At 42.7% G+C, this 25,905-nt stretch overlaps 1 protein-coding gene across 2 annotated transcripts in view; it reads right to left on the bottom strand.

The window, feature by feature from the left end:
* Nucleotides 1-25,905, bottom strand: part of klf8 (Kruppel like factor 8) — a 70,530-nt gene that overhangs the window by 12,171 nt on the left and 32,454 nt on the right. For both annotated transcript variants that reach the window (XM_030068209.1, XM_030068210.1), the window contains exon 2: nt 21,775-22,167. In XM_030068209.1, coding sequence (XP_029924069.1) covers nt 21,775-22,167 — 393 coding nt within the window. The remainder of the gene's footprint in view (nt 1-21,774; nt 22,168-25,905) is intronic.

The raw sequence follows: 25,905 nt of genomic DNA, 5'->3' as shown, positions 1-25,905 counted from the left end.
CTTAGCCTCCTTTGTGGCTAAGAAAAGACACCCAGAGCCACCCAGGGCTCAGCTGCAGCGTGGCTCGAAAAACAGGGAACAATGACTGCTATGTGTGTGTGAGAGAGAGAGAGGGAGGGAGAGAGAGAGAGACAGAGAGAGAGAGAGAGGCTGGTACTGAGAGAAAGACGGAAGAAAAGGGGCCAAAGCAGAAAGAGTGGAAGAGAAAGGATAAATGATAGAGACAGTACAATGTCAAAGCTATTGGTTATTTTTTTCCATTTATGGATTAATCATTTTGTCTATAGCGTCAGAAATAAATCCAAAGTCTGATATGAAGCGATCAGCGATGTCTTCTTCTTTAGTCTGACCAGCAACCAAAATAACCCAAAGTACTGATTTCCTCATGATATGATAGTGATCAGTCGTCTCGGTGAGAGTCCAATACGCGTCACATGAAGAAAAAAAGCACTTGGGAATGTCACCTTTTCTGTTGATCAACTAATCAATGACAGAGCAATGGTTTCAGCATCAGTAGCTATATATATATATATATATATATATATATATTCTATTTTTTTATAATCCTTGTTTATAGTGTTTATATTGCTTACTGCTATTTATCATGTGTATACTGTATATTTCTTCTAAATTTGCACATTGACCTACGTCTATGCACATTTTATACACCCATGCACAGCACCATTGTGCTGTTTTTTTCTGTTTTTTTTTTTTTTTTTTTTCCACATTGCTTTTTGCACACGGGGTTGTACTTCGATCTTATTCTGTTGTACGTAGATCTTATTCTTTATTTTTTTATTTTTTATTTATTTAATCTGTAATCTGTGGATACTGCTGAAAAACTGCGAATTTCCTGCGGGATGAATAAAGTATCTATCTATCTATCTATCTATCTATCTATCTATCTATATGAAGTTTATTATTGCTAAAGCTGCACCAGGACATATTTTTATGGAAAAGGCATCTCACCAAGAGTGTGTTCATCCCTGGAGTGCAGTTTACTGAGTTTCCAGTTTGAAACACATGATTTCTGGGTAATGAAGTCCTTCAAACTTTTCAAAATGTAAACAGTTAGAGAATGTGCCAAAACAAACAAACCCAAAGTACTAATTTTATAATGATATGAATGAAGAAAATGTGAGACAACATGATCATCTCAGTGATCCGAGAGAAGCATCAAACATTTGCTTTTTTTTTTTACGAGCTAAGTGACTCAAATGATTATCAAAATTATAATCAATTCATTTTCTCTCAATCGGCTGATCAACTAATCATTTCAGCACTAAACCGCGTTCCCTGAAAAGCGTCAATTTGTGTGTTTTTCCTTCCTCCCTGAAAACACGATTAAGTCCTCAGAGTCAAAATGCTGCTGCTGTGAAAGTTTCGAAAAAGTGAAACTCCACTGATTCACTCGCTAATTTGCAGTTTCCGCCGGCATCACATTTGCATCGCGTGTGTGACTGTAACACTCCCCATCTGCAGCGGCGCGCACACACACACACACACACACACACACACACATACACAATCTGTCCTGGATTTTAGCTGGGATAGGGAGGCATTCAAGGACATGAGATATGAGAGGAGCGGAAGAGAGGAAGCAGCAGGAGAAGAGCGGAGTAGAAAGAAGGGATCAGGTGAGGAAGGAGGAGGAGAGGGTGGAAGGACACAAGGAGAGAGGAGGCAAGGAGAAAGGAAGGATGGGGAGGAGGAGAAGGAAGATGAGAGACGAGGAGGAGTGAAGGCAGTAATGTGATTACGGAAAGAGAGACAGCCCTGGAAAAAATAAAAAAGGAAAAAAAAAAAGAAAATGATGTGTGAAGGAGAGTGAGGGAGTGGGCGAGGGAAGAAGAGAGAGAGAGAGGGAGAGAGAGAAAGAGAGTGGGTGGGAAAGGCCTGGCGTTGCCATGGAAACTGGCGGCTATCAGCTGACTCCCTCTTTTCCACTCGTTCCCCACCCACCAACTCCCTCCCCATTCATCTTTCCATCACTTCATCCCTCACTCGCTCCTTTTCCTCTCCCCGCTCACTCTCTCTCACTCTCCAACTCAACCCCGCCCCTTTTCACCTTTCCTCCTTCTTTTCCTTGTTCCTTTCCTCCTTCCTTTCCTCCTCTCCTCTCCCTGCCTGTCTTTCACGCCGGCTCAGATTAAACCGAAAAACTCTTTGCAAAATCCTCACAAGAAGAGACCGAAAGACTGAAACTCTGAAAAGAGAAAAACCCCTCAGCGGACCACTGAGCTCTGAGATCAGAGAGAGAGAGAGGGGGAGAGAGAGAGAGAGAGAGAGGGAGAGGGAGAAAGGGAGAGGGAGAGAGAGGCTTTCTAACATGAGGAGTGATGGAGTGAAAAAGGAGGAAGTACAGCGATGAGGAGGAAGAGGAAACTCAGCACGACATGCAGCTAAAATCATTTCCTCCTTTCTCACTTCAAAAACAATGTATTTCCATAAAAACATCACATATATACACTTAAATATTTACTTCACCGTATTTTGACTGATGCTTTGTGCAGGGCTACATTTCAAATCTCAGTTATTTTTAGGTTGCTGTTTTTCAGTTTTTGAACGGTGTGCCCCAGTGTTACTTTCGTCAACGATTATGATGACGAAATATTTATGTCAGCGACCCCTTTTTTTCATGACGAAGACGGGACGATGACGAGCTAAAAATAGCTCTTTGATGACGGAAACCTAACGAGACGTGTGTGTATTTTTGTCATGACGAGACGAGACGGGATGAAAATGTCAGTAGGTGGTGTAGTGGACTTTCAGAATGCATTATTTCCTCCGACTGTGCGTGCAGTCTGTGTGCCAAAAGCTCAAAATATGAGCAATGCATCCTGTGGCTTGTTTGGCTGAGAATGTGTGCATCATAAGTTTTACATCATAATAGTCAAATGCATCTTCTACATTACAGCGGCACAGTAGACTGAAGGTCTGGTTCTCGGAAATAAAGCCACGATCGAAAAGAAAGAATGTTTTGTTTCTTGACTGTCTTTGTGTATAATGACAATTGATTCCACTGTTATCAATTTTGCATGTGTGTAATGTCCAATCCTGAGTATATCATTAAGTAATGCATGGCTGCATTTCATCTCCATTGATTTGAGAGTCTACCTGTATCGGCATGATTCACTTAGTTTAAACTTTGAAGACATATGTGCATGTGTGTGTGTGTGTGTGTGTGTGTGTGTGTGTGTAACTAGACTAAAATCTTTTTAATTTTTGGCAACTAAAACTAGACTAAAACTACATAGCAATGAAAAACATCACATGTAACACTGTTCTCTTTGCTATTCTTTCTAACCTTCCTGTGCTGCCATTTTCTGTTACCAACATGTGTGACTGTAGCTGGTGAGGAGTACAGCTAAATTAGAGTGACAAAGTGAGGAAAACAGGCCTGGAAAATGATGAAGTCTCCCACAGTTTTTGACTTTGTTCTGATAATGATGGTAATCTTGACAAGTGGAGCTGGGCCTGAAAATCTCAGAGCCTGGAAATCAGCTGTCGCATCGCAGCAATGACCCAGCCAATCAGAGAGCAGAGACGTGGCGGTCGCCCTGAGATGATTTATTTATCCTGCAGTTATTTATTGGGCTTTACTCGTTGTACCACAGGAGCACAGTCATGGAAACGTGGTGTGAAGGCGCTTTATGAAAACGGTTTGGAGCTGGAACCGGTAAAAAAACTGCAGCTCCTTCACGAGATCTGATGTCAACACGTCTTCATTTCAGTGGCCGGTGTTCAGTTAGCGCATGATGCTGAGTCTGCTTTAATACTGGAGTGAGAATTCAATTTATCATGTAACCCTTTGAAACCTGAGCAGATTCACTTGATTTCTTTTAATAAATAATTACCTCCAAAAAGGGAAATGAGCGCAAACAAGTTAAATAATTACAGTACCTTTAAAAAATTATATTTAAAATTACAAATAAATTGCCATATATTTACACAAAATTTTAAAAATGTGTGTATATATATATATATATATATATATATTTTTTTTTTTTTTTTTTTTTTTTTTTTTTTTTTTTTTTCAATTTTCAAAACTTTTCAACAATTTGAATTTTGTCAATCCGAACTCTATAATTACCAAGAATTTATTTGTGCACTGGGTGCCTCAGGCCGGAGGGAGGAGAGTATCAAACAGGTCAGCTGGTGCAGCTCAACACGCAACACAACAATTTTTTTTCTTTTTCTTTTTTTTTTTTCTATTTTGTCATCAAAACATTATCCATACATGAGTTGAAAGAAACCACACAACAAACATCTGGCTGCCTGTCTTTCTGTCTTTCCTTGAGGTAGCAGGTGGGTGCGTTTGGATCCGCATAAAAATGGGCCGGGTGGGTGGGACTGGCTCTCCTGGTGGGACAGGCGTCACGGGTGTAAAAAAAAAAAAAAAGTAAGATAAAAATCCAAGATAAAAAAACTCACTGTGTCTGGATGACTGAACATTTAGTATCAAATTTGATGTGGTCACGTTCATTTGACCTTAAAAAGGTACTGAGGTCGTTTGTGCTGTTCACTGATGACACGTTTTTAGTCGCGAGGTGAAGCTTCCCCGCTCATCTTGGTTTAAAAACGAACAGAGAGCCGTGACTCTGTCATACAGCCGAGTTCAGACAGAGAGGCTGGGAGACCGAGCCCGACACTTCTTTGAACATCTCAGATGCACGTGCACGCACACACACACACACACACACACACACACACACACACACACACACACACACACAGAGGAAGTTTAATGAGTCTCAGTTATTTACTGAGCAGCACCATGTGAGCAAGACACTGAGCCAAGAGATCTGCCACCCTCCAACTGTCCTGAGATAAGCTCGACGCATTTGAACGCAACTTGAAAAACGCCTTGATACAGGGCTCTGCGTGCCCACACACACACACACACACACACACACACACACACACACACACACACACAGTTCTCAGTGAAGTGCTCTGCTTTAAAATGGGTCACCCAGTCTTCGCCTTGCAATTAATTCATGTGATCTACAACTTGAATGGGGCAGAGTTGTAGCAGAGCTGTGATGAGAGAGAGCCCCACACACACACACACACACACACACACACACAAAGAAACGCACAGAGAGAGAGAGAGAGATGTGATGTTTCCACTAGACATTTAGCATGTTGCACACACACTATGAGCTGTCTTCTGCGGCGAGGGCTGTATGGTGAGCTCTGGGTTGAAATAAGGTTGTGTGTGCAGGACCGTCCACACATCAAAAATTAACGTAATCATGTTTGTTGAAGTAAGAGTAGGGCTGTGTGATATGACCTACATCTCATATCCTGATATGGGTCATTTCATATCCCAATAACGATATATATCACAATATATCATATTTTCAGTAAATTACATGGATAAATAGTTTATATAAAATGGCTATTTCTTATTACATTTTGAAATATATACATGACAAGTAAAAGGTACTTGATCATATTTTATTATTTTCTCCTTTTATCGGGAACCTTTGTGCAAATCTTCAATACGACAGTAAGCAAAATATAAAATATGTAAAATATAAATGTAATGATGGAAGGAGTGTATCAGACTGCATGCTTCCTGATGCAGACACATGAATACACCATACAGAGTGACACTTTTATTAATGACGAAGGCCATTTAGTTTTCAGTCAAAGCGCCCCACAGGTATGTGTGTGTGTCGCCTGCAGAGGCCGCCGCCGGGGCGTCCCGCTCCTGTCCAGAGCTGGACCTGCATGTCGGCCGCCGCGAGGCCACGTTTGTCCACTAGTATTTTTTCGTGCAACCTCCATGTTTTATGATGTTTTGTGTCAGCTGATGAAGACAACGTGAGGACAGTCTTCATGTCTCATCAACCGGCTGGAACTGAGGAGGTTTGCGTATCGGCTCTGATGCTGCCAGCTCATCCCCAAATTCTACAGACCGCGAGGTGTCACTAAGTCCACGGTGACAAATAAATCAAAACACTGCTTTGGAGTGGACGTTTTGTCTCAGGTGATGCAGCCATGAGTTCTGCTGTTTCATTAGTGTGGTTAATAAAATGACACTGCTGTTAGTGTTTTAGTGATCGGTGAGGTGTGACACTCACACCGTGTCAACCACAGCGGAGCCACCAATACACACTTCCACACAGGATTTAACTCCAGCTGTGTTATTATGGATGTTATGCTGTTAGTTTATGATGCCTACTCTCATGCGTGGAGTGCAGAAGAACGCTCAGCATCGTCTAAATCACGGAAAATAAACACAACGAAAATATATGATAAAGCAAAATATCAAGCAGTAGAGCTTTTTCTACCGTCAAATGATATATATCGTCATATCGCACAGCTCTAAGCAGGTGGGTGTGTGTGTGCACAGTAGAAAAAATGTTGCCTGTGAACATCAAACAACATTTTGCCTGAAGTGCCTGTCCCCCAGCTGAAGTACACGACATCCTGTTAGTTGGCAAGCGCCGCATAATACAAACCCTGTCACAAACCCTGCAGTACTCTACAGCACGGACTGAAAATGTATAAAGAAAGTTTAAATACAAGCTTGATACAGCTTGACACCTGGTTAGACAAATAAAATATACAACATATAAAACCTCTGAAAATGGGCAGCTATCCGTTTAGGTTTAAAAAAAAAAAAAAAATTCCAATTTTTCTTCTCAATTTCTCATTTTCTTGTTTTCTTTTTAAACATTTTAAATAGAATTTTAATAATATAACAACTTTTTTTTTTTTAATATTTTTTTAAAAATATTTTTTAATTTTAGGTAACTTTCCTGTATTTTTTTCTTTCACTGGTCTGTTTTGGTGCAATTTTGTGGTAATTTGTTAAAAGAAATCAAACGAATCTGCTCAGGTTTCAAAGGGTCTCTGAATTTCCATTCCGATATTAAAACAGTGAAAGCATAACGCACTAACTTCACACGGTGTACTGAAATGTAGACGGCATCATACGAAAATGCCATGTATTAACAATACACATCAACACAAAGAGAATCAGTGCAGTTTTGTAAAAGGTCAAATGACGATACTTTGCTGTGTCGATTGTTTTTAGCACACCTTTGCCAGATGTTGAACACTGAAGCTCAACACCTTCAGTCTTCTCTATGGCACTGGTTAAACACTGCACATGAGACTCTCTAAACGATATGTGTGTGTGTGATAAAGCACTCTATAAATGACTTGAGTTTATATGTAATACGACAGTAGAGCAACTGAATTATTTTGACTGGTAAAAAGTGAGTTTTTGATCAACACACTGCTACTAGTAAGGTAAGAACTGTGTGTTATTGTGGAAACAGCCCAGGACAAGTCTCCTGCTGCACACACACACACACACACACACACACACACACACACACACTGGGTTTAATATATAAATATGTTTTGTTAAAGTTTCATCATTCATGTAAAACAATATCTCATGCAGGAAGGAGGTGTTACAAGCAGGAGGTGTTTCTGCTGCCACCACACTAACAGCCCTGTAATGACCTCAAATGTGCATGAAAGCTGCCGCACTGCACGCACACACACACACACACACACACACACACAGACACACACTGTACATCCACTGATGTCCATGCGTTCATGTGTTTTTTTTTTTAATTTCTACAGAGAAAAATCAATAGGTTGTAAGGTGAGACAAACACTACTGTGACTGGAAGAGAGAGGCGCTGACACTCTCTCTCTCTCTCTCTCTCTCTCTTTCTCTCTCTCTGACATACACACACACACACACACACACACACACACACACACACACACACACACACACACACACACACACACACACACATGCATCTGTGCAGGAGTTTATAAACAACACTACTCACCTGCTGTTTGGTTGCACATATACAGTATAAATGTCCTGAATCTGTATGTGTATGACTGTGCATGTATGTAAGCATGTTCTGTGTGTGTGTGTGTGTGTGTGTGTGTGTGTGTGTGCGTGCGTGTGTGTGTGTGTGTGTGTGTGTGCATGCTATGGATAATATGATATAGAGAGAGAGCAAAAACAACAGCTGGGAGAGATATTAGCCACAAAGCATGCAGCCCTGCCCTGCACACACACACACACACACACAGACACAGACACACACACACACAGCCCCACCCAGAAAAACACCAACTGCCCACACCCTAAAATCTAGTCAATTCCTCTCTTTCCCCATCTCTCCTTCTCTTGCTCATCCACCTGTTGTAACTACATGTATGCACACACACACACACACACACACACACACACACACACACACACACACCCCAGCAGTGTATTCACGTGTCACCTAACAGGACCAGCCAGTGTAGTTTAGAATGTGTTTGTCTCCGGGCTGAACGCCCACACGGGACGTCCCGACTGGAGGAAGCTGCGCCCACTTTTTAATGAAGACATGTAATTCACTCTGATGGGACTCCAGCGTGCACGCCTAAAGGCAAAGTCCGGCCCGAGACGTTCTGACGCCGCAGGACACGGTCACTCTGCGATGCTCAGGAACCGAGACCTGTGATGTTGCATTCATGTCGGCTCAGAACTTAGAAACGCCCGGCCTGCATCAGCGTTGCATTTATGGTGTCAACTAAGGAAAAAAAAAAAAGGATAAACTAAAGAAGAAGAAGAGCCCAAAGTGCAGCGGTTTTAGTTTAACTAGTAAATAACAGGGCTGTGAATCTTGGGCTTAATAAAGATTCAATCCAATTCATGGTTCACTAGTTGGTGATTTGATTTAAGAGACATTTATTTTCTTGTTTAAGGCGATTCAATTTGAGGTTGTGAACTGCGATTCCATTCAGGGGAAAAAATAGATGACAAAATAAATTTTTTCATTTGGAGGGGGAAAAAAAACTAAACAATTTCGACCAAAAAAAGTTGCAATTCTTGGTATTCTGTTAGACAAACAAGGCGTTTGGTCTATTTTTAAGAATCATGAATGATTCAACTCAGTTTGAGTCTGAGCAGTTCATTCTAACTGCTTTCCCTTAGCGGGTCAAATTATAATCGATGTTACAGCTCTAGCAAATATACACTGATATTAAATAACTGATTCGGTTTTTTCATAATTTTGTGTGCGGTGACGTCACTTGAGCTGGAATCAGAGAAACCGCAGCTCTGAAATGCAACCTGCACTGCAAAAACTCAAAATCTTACCAAGATTATTTGTCTTATTTCAAGTCAAAAATGTCTTATTCCTAGTCAAAATATCTCATTGCACTTAAAATAAGACATGATCACCTCAGAAGTAACTTGTTTTTGGAAAATTGTCTCTTGTTTCAAGTGAAAATTTGCTTGTTTCATTGGCAAAATTTGTTTCTTGTTTCTAGCTAATTTTCCACTTATTTCAAGTGAATTTTCACTTTTTCCACTGGCAAATTTTGCCAATGAAACAAGCAAATTTTCACTTGTTTCAAGCAAATTTTCACTTGAAACAAGTGAAAATTGTCTAAAAACAATTTACTTCTGAGGTGATCATGTCTTATTTTAAGTGTAATGAGATATTTTGACTAGAAATAAGACATTTTTGACTTAAATAAGACAAATAATCTTGATAAGATTTTGAGTTTTTGCAGTGTGAACGTCCAGCTTGGGATTCTGAGTTGGATGGATTTCTTTCCCCTTTTTTTCACAAGTTGGCACTTTAAACAAATTCTGACTTGAACTCAATATTTTGGACTTATTTGTGTGTGTGTGTGTGTGTGTTTGCCACCTCAGCTTCTACTTCAGTTAGCGGTTTCCTACATTTCCCAGAGTGCCCGTGGACAGCCTGCGGAGAACATGTCTGGACTTGTGAGCTGTTACACAACAACACAGAGCGGCCTGGCCAGAAACTCAGCTGTGCTTCAGCTCCATTCACTTTAAAAATCTCCCTTCATATTCTGCCATTTGTACAACTGCTTCCTTTGGTCCTCGTTGCATTTTATTGTATTTTTAATTCCTCTTGAACTCCCGTGCGCCTTATCACTCGTATTACCGTTATTGTCTGTTTTGTTGTGCATATATGTTTCTAGCCTAAATTTATTTCATTTTATTTTCATTTTGGAGATTTTGTTGGGAACAAATGAATTTTGTTTGACTAATTTTTTGATTTGTTTCAAACAGAGCGAATAAATTTCAGTTTCAATAAGTCAACCCTAAAGCTTTTTTTTTATGCAAATCTACTGCCGATACCGCTTAAAGCACCTCACGCAGACTTTTTGTCTTTACATACATTCTGCTGGGTTAAAACGGGGCTTCTGATTGGTGGAGCCAACGACAGGCTCGATCAGGACTCCATTACCCAGAGTGCCACTGGTGCTGCATGATTACCAGGGAGAAAGTGAAGACGACTGATGGAAGCTGGTGAATGACTGCTCACTTCCTGTTGCCTCCACGCTAGAGGAACAGGGCTGCCAGCGATGACATCATCACCCTGCACCAGAGGAGGAGCAGGAGGAGGAGGGAGAGGAGGGTGGGGGGGGGCTGCACTCATTCATTCCTGCGATACATTCGTCTTTTTCCTTTGCTTCCCAGAAAGAGATGCTGCATCCCAAAATTGTGAACGCTCTGCCCTTTTAATGGTTTAAATGGTTCATCATACATAGGGGCAACACACACACACACAAACACACACACACACACACACACACACACACACACACCCTACCACCCCCTCTGTGTATATGTGTGCATGTGCGTGTGTGTGTGTGTGTGTGTGTGTGTGTGTGTGTGTGTGGCCGGTCTTTGTGCATGAGTGCTCCTGTTTGCTGGAGGACAGCTGACTTGTTTATGTGCATCATTGACACACACACATACACACATACACCCACACACACATACATGCACTGAGGGCCTTGTGTATGTGTGTGTCTGTGTGTGTGTGTGTGTGTGAGTGTACATCTGTGTTTGCGTGCACTCGTGCGAGAGAGAGAGAGAGAGATTACAGGGCTATTCACTGTGTTTTGCTGGCAGGTATTCAGAGTGTGTGCGTGTGTGTGTGTGTGTGTGTGCGCGCGTGCGTGCGTGCGTGTGTGTTCGCCTTTGGCTGAAGCGGTGAGTTAGAAAGAGGGAAGGGGGCAGGGAGAGAGAGAGTTGGGGGGAGGGGGGGTTGGAAAGGTGGAGGAGGAAAAGGGGGTGGGGGGTGGAGGAGGGGGGGGGGGGGGGTCAGGCAAACAGTCTTTTCGGCAACTCCCGCCAGAGCTCTGGTTGCCATGGAGACGGGCGAGCGGAAGCAGAGCCTCCCTCAACATATCCTATTAGGGGCGAGAGAGGGAGGGAGGCATGGAGAAAGAGAGAGAGAAAGTAAGGAAGAACGAGAGAGATGAGATAAAGGAGTGTATGTGTGAGCGTATATGTGTGTGTGTGTGTGTGAGAGAGAGAGAGTGAGGGTGTGTGTGAGAGAGAGAGTGAAAGAGAAAGAAAGAAAATGCAGCGAGTGAGTGAGCGAGTTGTTCAACAGCCATAACAAGGCCACAGAATGACCTCTGACCCTGTCCCAACACACACACACACACACACACACACACGGCTCTGCCCACAGTCCCACCAGCAAGGCATTAAAGCCTTTTGAGACTGTTTAAAGGCCTTTTCAGCACTACCTGGGATTAAATGAACATGAAGACATTTCCCATAACCCCTTGCTGCTTCCTGTGTGTTCCTGTGTGTCCCAGCTGGCCCCGCCCCCCTCAGCTGTTTTGAAGCCCGGGCTGTGGGTTTGTTCCTCATATGTTAAACAAAGTCTGACTGAGCTCCATCGAAGTGCTTTGCTTATGAAAGACAAAATAAATTAAATCCATATCTATGACTGATTCTTGGGAATTTGGATAAAACAGGTTTTAATTTAGAAAAAAAAAAAAAAGTGTGTTAAATTACAAAATCTGAAGGTATATCATTATAGGCCAAGGTCTTGGCTGTTCAGCAATGTACCGGTGCAACCGCCTCATTTTGTATTTTTTTCATAAAATAGGTTTTTCCAGTTATTAGGCTACTTTGTTTTTGTCAACACCATCACCGTAATGTTTTTTTTTTTATTTGAAACACATATTTTTGTATTAAAAGAGACTATTACTTTAATAACTCAGCAGCACCAAAGAAACATATTGTAAGCATATTCATTTAAAACAAATATAACTGCCTCTGACAGTGGTGACACTAATCTGACGGTGGTGACAGTGGCCTCATTACAACATACATTTCCAAAATTTATACCACTCAAGTCAATGGCTTCTTGCTTAACAACTTTATTTAACTATTTGGTATAAAAAATAAGAATCCTGAGCTCTGTTATAAGCATTTTTCAGACTTCAGTCATCACTGTCACACAGAAAACCTGACGGTGGTGACGTCTGACGGTGGTGACAAAAACCTGCTCTTTCACATGATAAGCATGAGTTGTTCACATTATACAGCTTGTTTCCCCCCTGTTGCTACCTGCATCAGACCTCTTCTTAAAAAGTATACATTTATTCCATAATCTAATCTAATATTTTTTATACAGAAGTGACGGTGTTGACATGTTATGGTTGTGACAGGAGCAGTGTCCAAAAATATGAAGAGATTTAAGAGAAAATAGCAAACTTCCAGGAGCCTGAGCGGTCTTGAAGCATGCAGTAGAGCTGAAGGTTTGAAAAGGGCTCCTCAGGAATGTAGTTGACCTTGTAGTTTTTTTATTATTATTTTTTAAATAAATATCTGACGGTGGTGACAAATATGTGGGACACATTTTGAGCAACCACAAAATAATAGTAAATATTGTTCAAAACTCATCATTTGTAGTTTTTAATACATATTATGATGTACTCTTTCATGTGGTAAAGATATTATTCAATGAAATTATTACTTTTTGTTGTTTTAATCAAGTTGAAATGATTATCTCCTATCCGAGGACAACTGGTTTTGTAGGCCATGGGCCAACATATAATCATTAAATTAATACAAATTAAAAATAAACCTATAAAAGAACCTTACAAATGTGCAAAGGACCCCCTGATTATGCCCTTGATTCTTTTTATTCATTAAAATGTTGTAAATTTCCAGCAGAAATAGCATTTTTCTTAGTGGGACGTGATTTATCCAAATTCTCAAGAATCAGTGATATTCATGTGTAAACTGAGCAAGTGGCCCCTCTCTCACACATTGTGGTAGGTAAGGTCGCCCGTTTTGGGCTTTTATTTTTTTTGGAGAGCCAAGTAGCTCCGTAGACCTGCCTGCTTGGTGCTCTGGCCACACTGCCTCTGCAGGATGTGTGTGTGTGTGTGAAGGTGCTGTGTTCAGACGACCGGAGGCCAGACCTGCTGGCCGGCCCGCGCTCGCTGACTAGGATGGTCCTCTGAGGCCCCCCCCCCCCCCCTCTGCATCACTGAGTTTTCCCTCGAGCAAAGCCTCATGAGATGAGTCACAGTTACACTTCCACTGAAAATCAAGGTTTTAATCATCACTCGGCATTTCATTGAAATTCAAATGAGTGAACAAGAATCAATAGTATCAAAGTCATCACTGTCCCTTTCACTTGCTGCCACTGTAGCTTTCCAAAATGACAATATGTGTACATCTGAGGCACATTCAGACATCAGTTCAGACTGTGATGTATGTGGGCTGAAATACCTCAGCAGAGGCGGCCCCTGATTTCAGACGCGGCGGGAAATCTTTAGCTCCGTTTGCTCTGGAAGAACAGCGCCCTCTTCCTGTTTTGTGCCGCAAAGCAACACGGTGGATTCCCCTCTGAACGCAACACACAATGAAAGCGGCTGCGTCGAGGCTGTCAGGCTTCATTAGTTTATGGAAATGACACCAGCATCTGCAAATGAACGTGCTGATGATTTGTTGGTGCTTACATGCGACGCGCAGCCCAACGAGGAAGTGAAATCTGTGTTTGTTTGTGAATAAACAGCAGCAGAATCTGCTTCCTCAAACTCTTATCTTAGGACAGGAAGCGCTCCTCTGCGTTTGGTCAACACACACACACACACACACACACTATCCTTAATGATCGCTTGCACAACACTGCTCCACCCAACCCCCACCCTGCACTAGCTCAAACCACACACACACACACACACACACACGCTCTGGGCCCCTATAGCTGTAGATAACTCTGCTTTTCCTCCAAAATACAGCATTTTCATAATATTAAATGTTATTTACAGCATTTTGATGGCCATGAAAACCACATTCATGACTTCTCTGTGCCTCATTTGTCCGTTTGGCAGAAAGACTCCAAGTGGCAGCTCAGATTCTGACCCATATAGTCGTATTTGCTGGCCCATGTGAGTGTAACACATACTCTCCCAGTGAAGCTCTCGTTCTTGCAACAGGGAAGGATTTAAAGGAGTAAACGTGGCGGCTGTGTCACACTCACACTGAGCAGCAAACACCACTGCATCAGTAAGAATGTGAACTATCACTTTAATGGGGTGGACCAACACTGTCTCTTCTAGGGTCAAACCTGCGACCTTTTAGTTATGGGACACTGCAGGGCATACAATCTCTCTCTCTCTCTCTCACACACACACACACACACACACACACCCACACCCACACAAATGTTTGCTTGAATTTCACTGGAAGTGATGGCTTGATTTAGGCTTTTCAGACTGAAACATGTAACTGCATGTATGAAAGTGTGCGGTGACATTGTGTATTTTCCGATGAAAAACAGCGTCTGTTTTTTGAGTTGAGAGTTTCTCTGCTGCCAGATATTTGGAGGTTTTTTTTTTTTTCCCTAGATGAGAGAAGCCTCAGCTGACTCAAAAACAACCAGGATGACCCAAAAACATCTGAATAACTCGGACATCAGCTGCATCAGCGAAACGCCTGAGATGGAAACGGAACAGTGAGTCAAAACAAACACAAATCCTTAAAAAATCTAAAAAATACATCACATTTTAAAATGAACACCCATCAAGAGCAAAACACAGCTAAAACGCTTTGAAAATGCTAACACAGAAAAACCTCGGTTATACAGTTTCAGGTGTTTGACTGTTGTCAGACTTGGTCCCTGCTGGCCACCGTACCCTCTCTCTGACCACGAGCCAAATCAAATCAAATCAGAGCGAATCAAACAGGCTCCTGATTGGCTGCCTGTGATGCTGCAGCCTCCGCACAAAGAGCAAACACCTCAGCAGAAGAGACCGTGGAGAAGTGAGAAGCACCAACTCAGACCTCAAATAAAAAAAAAAAAAAAAAAAAAAAAAAAAAAGTTTGAGTCTTGCTCTGGTTCACTTTCTACTGGCGCTTCCTGCTGCAGAGTGTTGTTGCTAGGCAGCAAAAAGACCCGTGCGGCCACTTAGAAGACAGGAAGTGTAGTCGTACCATTAGCTATCTTTGATCTCAACTTATGCTTCTCTGTATGGTTGACTGGCCAATTTCCAAAAATAAATAAATAAATAAAAATATGGCTATGACAAACAAAAAAAATGAGTGGGTGTGTTTAAAATGAATACTCAACATCTATTCTTATCTGGTCACACTGCAAAAAGTCAAAATCTTTGAACAATTAATATTAGAAAATATTCTTGGCCAGTTACCTTTTCTGTTAAATGACTGGAACTGGCAGTACATTGAGGCATTGTTACCAACTATTCCTAAATTTTTCCAGCAATCACTCATATCTACACACACACACACACACACACACACACACACACGTAGCAGCTCAGATGCCATATGTTGTATAATATAATGTTGTGTAATAATTGTTGTCTGTCCTCTGTTTTTGTGTCCGTTCGCTTCGGTAGCTGTCTGAGTGTGTCAATCCAGTTTGTCAGTTTGTGCGGTTAAACAAACAAACGAGACTTGACTTGACCTGATCACATGATGTGACCTGGGAGCAGACGCTCCTTCACAGCTCCTCCCCGCCTGTCGCTGCTGGAGTCGGGCTGTCAGCCACGTCAGCAGACACCCACTTTTCATCTGGATCCTTCCTGCTGCTCAAAGCCCGGCTGAACCGTCGTGAATCGTTTTGGTGAACTGGGTCGTGTGGATCTTAAAGGGGGGGGGGGGGGACTAAAATGAGTCGGTTTTCCTGCCTGGCATGTGACTTCCCTTCTCCACTCCTCCTGTCTCACCTCCCAAACACACCACACCCTGATAATGGGGTGCGTTTGATTCTGGAAAGTCCTGCCTGTCCCACATTCTCATTTATAATAACACAAGTCTGCTTTTTTTTCCTTGAGCAAGGAGGAAAAGCACTTGATTTTATTGTCATGCAATGCATTTAGAATGGGTTGGGAAACCGACTGAAAACATTAAGGGCCAAGAAAACTCTCAGTCTAGAGATGAAAATGAAGAAATCCTGCTGCTTAAAAAAGATTTCCTTACTTGCAGCATCCATGTTGTTAATGTTGCAGTCAGTCTCTCTCTATGCTTGTTAGCTTTACAAAACGGCTACTTCAAACTCTTGGACAGCTTGCCGACAGACCGTGCACCCAAACTGGATGAGATGAGGACACAGTCGAACTAAAGTGTAATTAGTAGAGAGAGAATACCTGTCATAACCGAGGTGTGGTGACAACCACCGGCGTGAAAGTGAAAGCAACCCAGTGATCCTCACACACTCTTAATGAGTCACTCAACTTGTGCTGAGTCAAAACGTTCAACTAAACTCTTTGTAGTTTTCGCTGGCGGGCCCCCCCAGAGCCCTCAGCCCGTCCCCAAAGTGCCCGGCACCACGAGGAAAACAAATGGCACAGACTAACACAGATTAGATTACAGCTGAATGGCGAGCCTGCCGGTTATCCATAGGAGATAAACCGAATATATTCCATAAAAACAACATGGTGTTTTCACAGGAAGTGAAGCTGGAGGCTGATGAGAGCTAAAAAAATCACAGCAAAGCAGTGGAGTACACCGCCGCTGATCTGAAAAAAGCTCCAAAGTAAAACTGACTACAACAGCTATACTGAGTTACTACACTGCAAAAACGCAAAATCTTACCAAGATTATTTGTCTTATTTCAAGTCAAAAATGTCTTATTTCTAGTCAAAATATCTCATTACACTTAAAATAAGACATGATCACCTCAGAGGTAAATTGTTTTTAGACGATTTTCACTTGTTTCAAGTGAAAATTCACTTGAAACAAGTGAAAATTTGCTTGTTTCATCGGCAAAATTTGCCAGTGGAAAAAGTGAAAATTCACTTGAAATAAGTGAAAATTAGCTAGAAACAAGAAACAAATGTTGCCAATGAAACAAGCAAATTTTCACTTGTTTCAAGTGAATTTTCACTTGAAACAAGAGACAATTGTCTAAAAACAAGTCACTTCTGAGGTGATCATGTCTTATTTTAAGTGTAATGAGATATTTTGACTAGGAATAAGACATTTTTGACATGAAATAAGACAAATAATCTTGGTAAGATTTTGAGTTTTTGCAGTGTAATATTTATTTATTCATTTATTGTGACTTTCTGTTACCAAACGCTGAGTCCTGATTGGTCTGGGTGATGCGAGATCCTGCTTTAGCTCAACATGGCGTATGCTGAGTGTTAGCCTCAGGACCGTCCCCCAGAACCTTCATGCATTGCTTTAACCGTGATATTTCTTTACCAGGATACCAGGCACACCGACACAGCATCAACATTTGCTCTGCAGTTTCCTGAAAGCAGCCTGTTAGCGCTCCTCACTGACAGCCGAGAGGAAGAGTGAGCTTCAGGCTGGTGGCTGCACGGAACAAACCGGGACACCATGATGGAGGGGGGCCAGGAAGAACAGGACAAAAAGGGTGGGAACCCAAATCCTGCTGCATCGCCTCCCTGCCTTATCTTAACCGTCCACACCCTCTCTCTCCCTCTCTTTCTCTCTCCGCATTCCCGTCATTCGCCCTGCCTTTCCTCTCCTCCCTCCCTCTCTCTCTCTCTCTTCCTGCTGTCTCTCTTTTCCCCACCAGCGTTCGTTTCTTCTTCTCTCCCTGTCCTCACTTGTCTCTTTTTTTACCTCTTTGCACTTTCTCCTCCTCCTCCTCCTCCCTGCTCTCCACCATCCAGCCAACAGCTCCCTTCCCTCCTTCCTCTTCCTCGACGCCCGCCCAGTGGGATGAAGGGCGGGGCGGCCCGGGTGCTGCAGCATGCCCGGGACTCCGACAAGCCTCACCTTATCATTAGCGCCCACACCCTCTACACGGTGCCATATTTTTTTTTTCCTCTGATTATAACAGGCTCCACCGACCTGCCTATTAACTTAATACTACAGTGTAAATGTCAAAGGTGCAGCAGTGAATGGCACCTCATTCTCTACACATTATCAGCTCCAAATACCTATTAGAGTGTTTTCCCACCTCTGAGCCTTAAAAATGTGACAGGAAATCACTGCCAGTCTAATTCTGATGAATATTAGCTGTGTCTCTTAGGATTTTCTCATATCATTTGGTTGTTTCGGTATTATTTTTTTGTGTTGTTGTTGTTGTTTCTGCCCGAAAGCCAGCTTCCTTGCCTGGCCTTGATTCAAGGCACAATTCATCACGTATAATTGTCCATCTAAATTTCACTTTCCACAATTAATATCCTTGGAATATTGCCATCACGGGAATTTAACATTCATTTATTTTGAATCACGTCGTTTGAGACGGTCTGCGGTGGCTGATATGTGGAGCAAAAAGTGCGGCAAAAATGGCTTATTCCTCACATAATGAAGACAAATGATCTGGGAAAATTATAGGGAATATTAATCCTGTCAGCCCTTTTCCCACAGGGCATGTTGGATCTCCAAAAAAAAAATTTATAGGACAAGAAAAAAAAAAAAGAAGGGTCTGGGTCATGTCATCCTTGAAAAAAAAAAAAAAAAAAAAAAAAAAAAAAAGGTGCTGACCCTCTTGAGAGAAACTCCCAAAGTCTGCATAAATCATGACTGAGAAAATTATCTTAATTTATTCGTGGACCGGACACGAGCAGATGGGCCAAAATAGTTTGATCGTGAGGAGGAAAAAAAACAGTGTGCAGGAAGCATCTATCAATAAAAATGTTTCACACACTCTTGTAAAGCTGCTTTGACCTTTGACCTCCTGACTATTTCTTGCTTGTCACTCTGTTGATGTCAGAATTGAGGAGTTTTGTGCTGTTATGCTCAGTCTGGATTAAAAAAAAAAAAAGGCTCTGCTTTTACGCTGCCCGACATGCAAGACACGTAAATGTCAGCACATTATTTTCAATATGCCGGAGCAATTAAGCGTCTCTTCATCGCTCTCCACGTCTTTTTTATCCTCTTTCACCCTGCCAGTGTTTGTCACAGCAGCCCAGACTCCGCTTTCCTCCTCCTTCTGCTGCATCGTTTTATCCAGAAAAGGTTGTCTGAGGACAAACGCCACGCTTCACATTCACAGTTACAGTGCAAACACAGTCTTCTGCTGGCATGCTGCTCAAGGTCAGTCAAGGTCAGTCCATGCAGAACGTCCTAACTTGGTCTGAGGGGTGGAACCGGCAACCCTCCTGTCAAAAGCCTGCATCTTCAGCCCCTAAACACTACGCGTTTTACATTTCTGCTCTGTTTGGAATAAACAGAAGAAGATGACATGGGATAGTTTGCATAAACAGTGATAGTAGTGCACTGCAAAAACTCAAAATCTTACCAAGATTATTTGTCTTATTTCAAGTCAAAAATGTCTTATTCCTAGTCAAAATATCTCATTACACTTAAAATAAGACATGATCACCTCAGAAGTAACTTGTTTTTAGACAATTGTCTCTTGTTTCAAGTGAAAATTTGCTTGTTTCATTGGCAAAATTTGTTTCTTGTTTCTAGCTCACTTATTTCAAGTGAATTTTCACTTTTTTTCCACTGGCAAATTTTGCCAATGAAACAAGCAAATTTTCACCTGTTTCAAGCAAATTTTCACTTGAAACAAGAGACAATTGTCTAAAAACAAGTTACTTCTGAGGTGATCATGTCTTATTTTAAGTGTAATGAGATATTTTGACTAGTAATAAGACATTTTTGACTTGAAATAAGACAAATAATCTTGGTAAGATTTTGACTTTTTGCAGTTTGGTCTAAAGCCGAACCATAAAAAAAACACACGATTCAATGATACACCCTACAAAGTGCAGTGTTACAGACACATCCACTGTTTGGAGTCATCTGACCACACACTTAGCTGAGGAATTAATGAATATACTGAAAATGTTTTTTTTAAAGTTAGTCTAAGGAGCACTTTTACCTATGACGGAAAATATGTGGATTTCATTTTGCTATCCTAAATCTGACTGAAAAAAAGTTAGAATAACACAAAATATAGAGGAAGACTAGAAATGGCAGTGTTTTTTTCTCCCTAATGTACAAAACAATCCAAACCGAGACTGAAATCATGACCAAAAAAAAAATCCAATCCAAACTGAACTGTGGGTTTATTGAACCGTTACAGCCCTAAGCGATAGTCACCACGGCTGAACAGACAAAGAGAAACTCAGATCTCCATCAACAGGAAATCCAAGGAGAGCAGAACAGAAACACCAAAAACAAGGATCTTCAGGATTTTGGCCTTGTAACGTCCTGGGAGCGGCTAAGCTGACTTTAGACGGTCGTTTTTCAGTTTCTTCCCGCCCTGCCACCAGTTCTTCCACTCACTCTGTACTATCACCTCTCCTCTCACCCCTCCATCAGTTTCCTCCACTGCATCTCTGTCATCCGCTCATCCCTCCATCAGTGCATCACCACCCGTCCCCTCCCAGATTCCCTCTCAGACTCTGTCTTTCAAATCTCCTCTGTGCCAAAGTCCCTGTATAAAGTAGAATTTGTCCAGCCGGGCCATAATTTAAAATAATCACTTATCGTCTTTCAGTACAATCAAATGGTGATTTAGTAATATTGTGACACACACACACACATACACACACACACTGTCTAAACTGATGACAACAAACACATTTTCATTTAAAAACACCACACCTAATATTACCACTCTGTTCAATGGGATGAAGGCAATGTACCGCATAGTGATAGACAAAAGTATTGCTGTCCTGACTTCAGTCGTATCGCCCGGCCCTAAAATTCCCACCCAAACTTGCCACGTAATTCCATTATATTTCTGGAGACAAAGTGGTGCTTCTTCTGATGAGTGCCTTGGTACTGTTAGTGTATCAGTGTGATTAATTACTGGTTGAAAGTTAATAAACTGTAAGCTTGGAAAAGACGGACCAGAGTGCATCAGCTGGCATGTACGAGGAGTTCAAACATCAAAACCAAACGAGCAACAACACTTTCACTAAACCGATTCATGGGGGAAATGGACGAGACAGCGGTTTTGGAAACATGTCTTGAAGTGACATTACAAAAACATTTGAGGAATATGGTTGTGGCTCAACTTTCATTTTGGACTTTTTTTTTCTCTTTTTATACAAGTCATGAAATGAGTGTCCCTTCAAATGTTTCCTGGGTCCATTTGTTTGTTTGTTTGTCTTAAAAACGGATGGATTTCCATGCAATTTGGTGGACAGAAAGTTCCCCAGCCAGCAAACAGCTCATTCGATTCTGGAGGCGATGTGGATCTTCCACTATAAGATGATTTTTTAGCCACAGCCCTGACACTTGCGGAGCAGAGACTTGACTCTAAATGCTACATTTCTTCTTCTTTCGAGAGTTTGACTTTCTCAAGCTACACTGCAAGTGTCCATCTTAACAAGCCATTTAATCTCATATTCAGTGGCATTTAGGTGTAAAAGCTAAAAACCGGAGAACTCTATCGTGTCCTAGTGTATACACCGCTTCCAAATACATTTCTGTCGTGATGTTTAGAAGTAGGAGCTGACCAGATGCCATGCCTGACTCCCACAGGCCCACCCGCCCCCCCCCAACGCCCCGCCCTCTCCCCTCCTCACCGTGCACTCCATCTCCTCCGGCTCTGGTTTGATCTGTACTGAGGGCATGTCTGTCTCCTCCTCCTCCTTCTTCGCCTCCTTCTTCTTCTTCTTCTTCGTCTCCTCCTCCTCTTCCCTCTTCTCCTTGGAAGATGTCGTCGCCGCCACCTCCTCCCGCTCCTCCTCGCCTCCCTCCTCCTCCCCCTCCTGTGGCGGCCGAGGCCTGGTCGCCGGCTCCTCCTCCTCCTCTTCCGGGGCTGTGGGCGGCGGCGGCGGCGATGATGGCGGCGGCGGCGGTTGTTGCTGTTGCTGCTGCTGCTGGGTCAGCGCGCTCTGCCTCGCCGGGCTCTTCTGCTTCCTCTGGGCGCCGGCAACACCGCTAGCACTCTTCTTCTGCTTAGGAGTCGACTGGCACTGCGAGGAAGAAGAGAGGAAGAAGAGTAGAGGGTGGGGAGAGGGAGGAGTGGAGGTGACCAAGGGTGGGGTGGGGGGTAGTTGAGGGGAAAGAGGGAGGGGGTGGGGAGAAAAGAGGAGAGAGAGAGAGAGAGACCGAGGTTAAAAAATGCCAAAACTTCCAGGCTGTGGAAAGAGAGAGGGAGCAACAGGAGATTTGTTGATGAGATTTGAAGCAAGGAGTGGAGAGCAAAGGAGGGAAGGAGAGAAGGAAGGAAGGAAGGAAGAGGAAAGAGGAGAGGAAATGGCCTCCAAATGTTGACCATGTGAAAGGAGGAGGAAAGACAAAAGGGGCTAGGAGGAGGACAGGTAAGGAGTTTGGAGGGTTAAAAACAAGGCAGCAAGCATTACCTCTGCTCTGAGAGCCGGTTAAAGAGAAGAAAAAAAAAAAAACTTAACAAGAATCAGCAAGAAAGTGGGGTAAGAAAACACACACACACACACACACACACACAAATTCACTGGTTCAGCACTGTGTGAAAGAGATAGAAAAAGAAAAGCAAAGAGAGAGAGAGAGGAGGCAGAGAGACAAAGGCCTAATCCTGAGGCTGCCAGTGAGGGAATGAGGGCGAGAGAGAAATAACACAGAGAGAGAGAGAGAGAGAGAGCGAGAGCAGGGAGGAGTAGCCGTGAACTGACCCCTCCCTCCCTTTTAGAGGCAGGCAGGCAGACACACCCTTTTCTGGAAACACACACACACACACACACACACAGAGTGAGAGCGAGAGAGCGAGAGCGAGAGAGAGAGGGGTGTGGGGAGTGTCGAGGCAGGGACACACACACACACACACAGAGGCCTGCTAATCTACACACTCCTTCTCTCTCCGTTTGCTTCTTCCTCTTACATTGACATTTTCCCTCTCTACGCCTCTTCTTCCAATTTACACCTTTAAACAAACACAAAAACAAAAACAATGATCTCATGAGGCACGGAATTCCAATCACACAAGTCATGGAACTGATTAAATTCTTGGGATGAGTCGCGAACATCATGGACTTTTGACAGCCTAAATTACAAATAATAATAATAATAATAATGATAATAATAATAATCAAGTGTAATCTGTTTCCCAGTGTTGGGAAAAGTTACTTTTGAGAGTGACGGCTCTATTTACCTGCCAACAGAGCTGCACGAGGGTCATGTGTTATGTTTTTTTGTTCGCAGGATACTTCAAAACATGAACAGATTTATATGAAACGTGTTGGAAAGCCTCATGAGTCGATTCATCTTTCACAATAACTGGCAAAAATGAGGCGTGGCTTCACATAGTAACGTACGTCCATGTCAAATGAAGTCTGGCAACATTATGAAACTCTGTTCACGGGGGGGGCGTGTGGCGGGGGGGCGTGGCTAACCTAACATGTGGCCCTGGTGCATCTTCACTGTACCCCGTGCTTTTTCTTCTTTTTTGGGGGCAAAGTGATTCTTAAAATCGGGAAATGGTGACTGGAGGCGCCCCCTTGTCACTGTCTTTGACAAAAATCAAAAACCAAAAAATCTGAAATCAAACATGCCCGGGGAGTGAGTGGTCTGCTAACCTTTGGGAGGTGAGCAAACAACTTCAGTCAAACGCTTGTAGGACAGAAAGAAAAAGAAAAAACTATTTCACTTGGATGCATTCCACCTTGGAAGCTGATTGAATTTCAGATTTCAATCGTTGTTAATTCATGGTTTGGTTACTTTAAAAGTCAAGTTTCAATGTTCTTTCTATCAGAAAGAGCGTGATACTGTCCCGTGTTTGTAAGCTGGGTTTCCTGTTTTATTTTGTAGTCCAAACCATCCTGATGTCACATTCCTACTATAACGTGGTTTATCTAAATATCAGTTCATATCGAGATACATTTTAATATCAGCACCAGGGACATATTCCAAATCGGCAAATGTTTTAGAAGTCTCAGCAGAGTCTGCAGATGGGACGAGGCAGGACGGGACGGGGTAGTCGGGGTCAAAGATGGTGCTGAAACGGTCCGGGGTGATGTCGCTGTAAGAAATAAAATAAGAAGTGCCAGGATCACACCTTCACACCCAACTCGTCTCTGTCAGTGCTACACACTCCCCTCTGCTGCTGCACACTCACACTGCAGCAGTCACACACACACACACACACGCACACTGAAACTCTGCTGGCTGTCGACCTGTTTCAGACACACGGTAGCTGTGGTGATGGGGGTCGTTTTTCAAGCAGCAAGTAAATCAGAATAAGAATCGAGTTAAAAATGCTTCAGAACAACAGAAATAAAATAAAGCGCAAATAAAGTAAAAGCAATCATAGTACTGTCTACTGTAACAGTAATGCTAGAAGCAGTAGGAATAGTAATAGTAGTAGTAGTTGTGGTAGTACTAATAGGTGGAGAAGTAAAACTACTAGTAGTAGTAATACTATCTGTAATAGTAGTATTTACTCTTGTTTGTACTTGTTTAACGTGATGTTTCAACAGAGAAACAAAGCTATAGTGCTGCTCTGTCCGTGTGTGTGTGTGTGTGTGTGTGTGTGTGTGTTGGTGGGGGATGGGTGCTTGTGTTTGAGGAGGGGGGTGGAGGGGCCTGACATGTGACCTGGCTCCAGTGGATTCCACAGTGAGGTGTGGCCTCAGCCAATCAGGCTGGGTGTGGCTGCAAGCCCTGCCCCTCCCACACACACACACACACACACACACAGATAGCCTTTTTCTGTAAACATGTGCTGTCCTGGCTCTACTTGGTTCAACTCAGGATTTGTGTTTCACTGACAAGGCTCCCTGCTTGAAGGTGTGTGTGTCTTGAACTAACAGGGACGTGCCGCTGGTCACTTGTAGGCAGATGACTAATTTAGTTTCATTTGAAAAAAAAAAAAAAAAATCAGCTCCACAGACTTGCTGGCTGCCTCACGTGAACAATGTCAGTGACTTTGCTGAAAATGTTTTGTCCAAAGTCTTGCTTTGGTATTTCCTGGCTGTGACAACATTTCTCTCAGAGGGCTTCATGATGATGAAGCCCTCTGATGTCGCCGCAGCTCGTGCGAGGGTGGATCTGGCGCGCTGTGGCCCGACTCTGGAGGCGGTCAGTCTCAGGCGTGGTGCGGCACAACTCGGCACAAGTAAACTGGAGGCGGAACTGCAGATCGGTGCAGCGAGGTTTGACCAAAAATGCAGATGGAAAACTGCAGGAGAGACCACATACTGCTGTCCCATTGTGAGGGGACAGAGCCCCCTCTGTGTCTGGGAACAAAGGTGAGGCAGCTCAGTGCCACGCCCTCCAACAACCACCTGGCTCTCAATTAAAAACACCAGAACTCTGTTCAAAACAACTACAGCTGATGAACTCTGTAGACGAGCTGATTTTCATTCGAGATTTTTGGCTGGCAAAATGTGCAAACATGAATTCCTGAATTCTTAGGGTTACCTGTTGAAGTTATTATGCACACAATCAAACAGAATTCTTAGGCTATGCCATCTTTCATATCTTATCTCCCTACTGTAATCTTCCTGTCACCAACGTGTGCAGTGGTGAGCCACGTCAAACAATTTCTGAAGTCGACATTTAATTGAAACAATCCAGAAAAAGGCAAAGACAAATGTGTATGAAAAAAGGGAAAATTTGCCTGTTTTGCTGCAGTGGCCATATTTTGCAGTGTACTGTGCATAATAAACTTGCTTGTCTTCTTTGAAGGGCCACATCACCTATTGTCTTTTGTGACTGGCCACTTGTAACTGGCCGTT

Source organism: Myripristis murdjan, chromosome 14 (genome assembly GCF_902150065.1).
Source record: "Myripristis murdjan chromosome 14, fMyrMur1.1, whole genome shotgun sequence".
Lineage (NCBI taxonomy): Eukaryota > Metazoa > Chordata > Actinopteri > Holocentriformes > Holocentridae > Myripristis > Myripristis murdjan.
The sequence above is the reverse complement of the archived record's forward strand: the minus strand, read 5'-3'. Positions and strand labels throughout refer to the sequence as shown.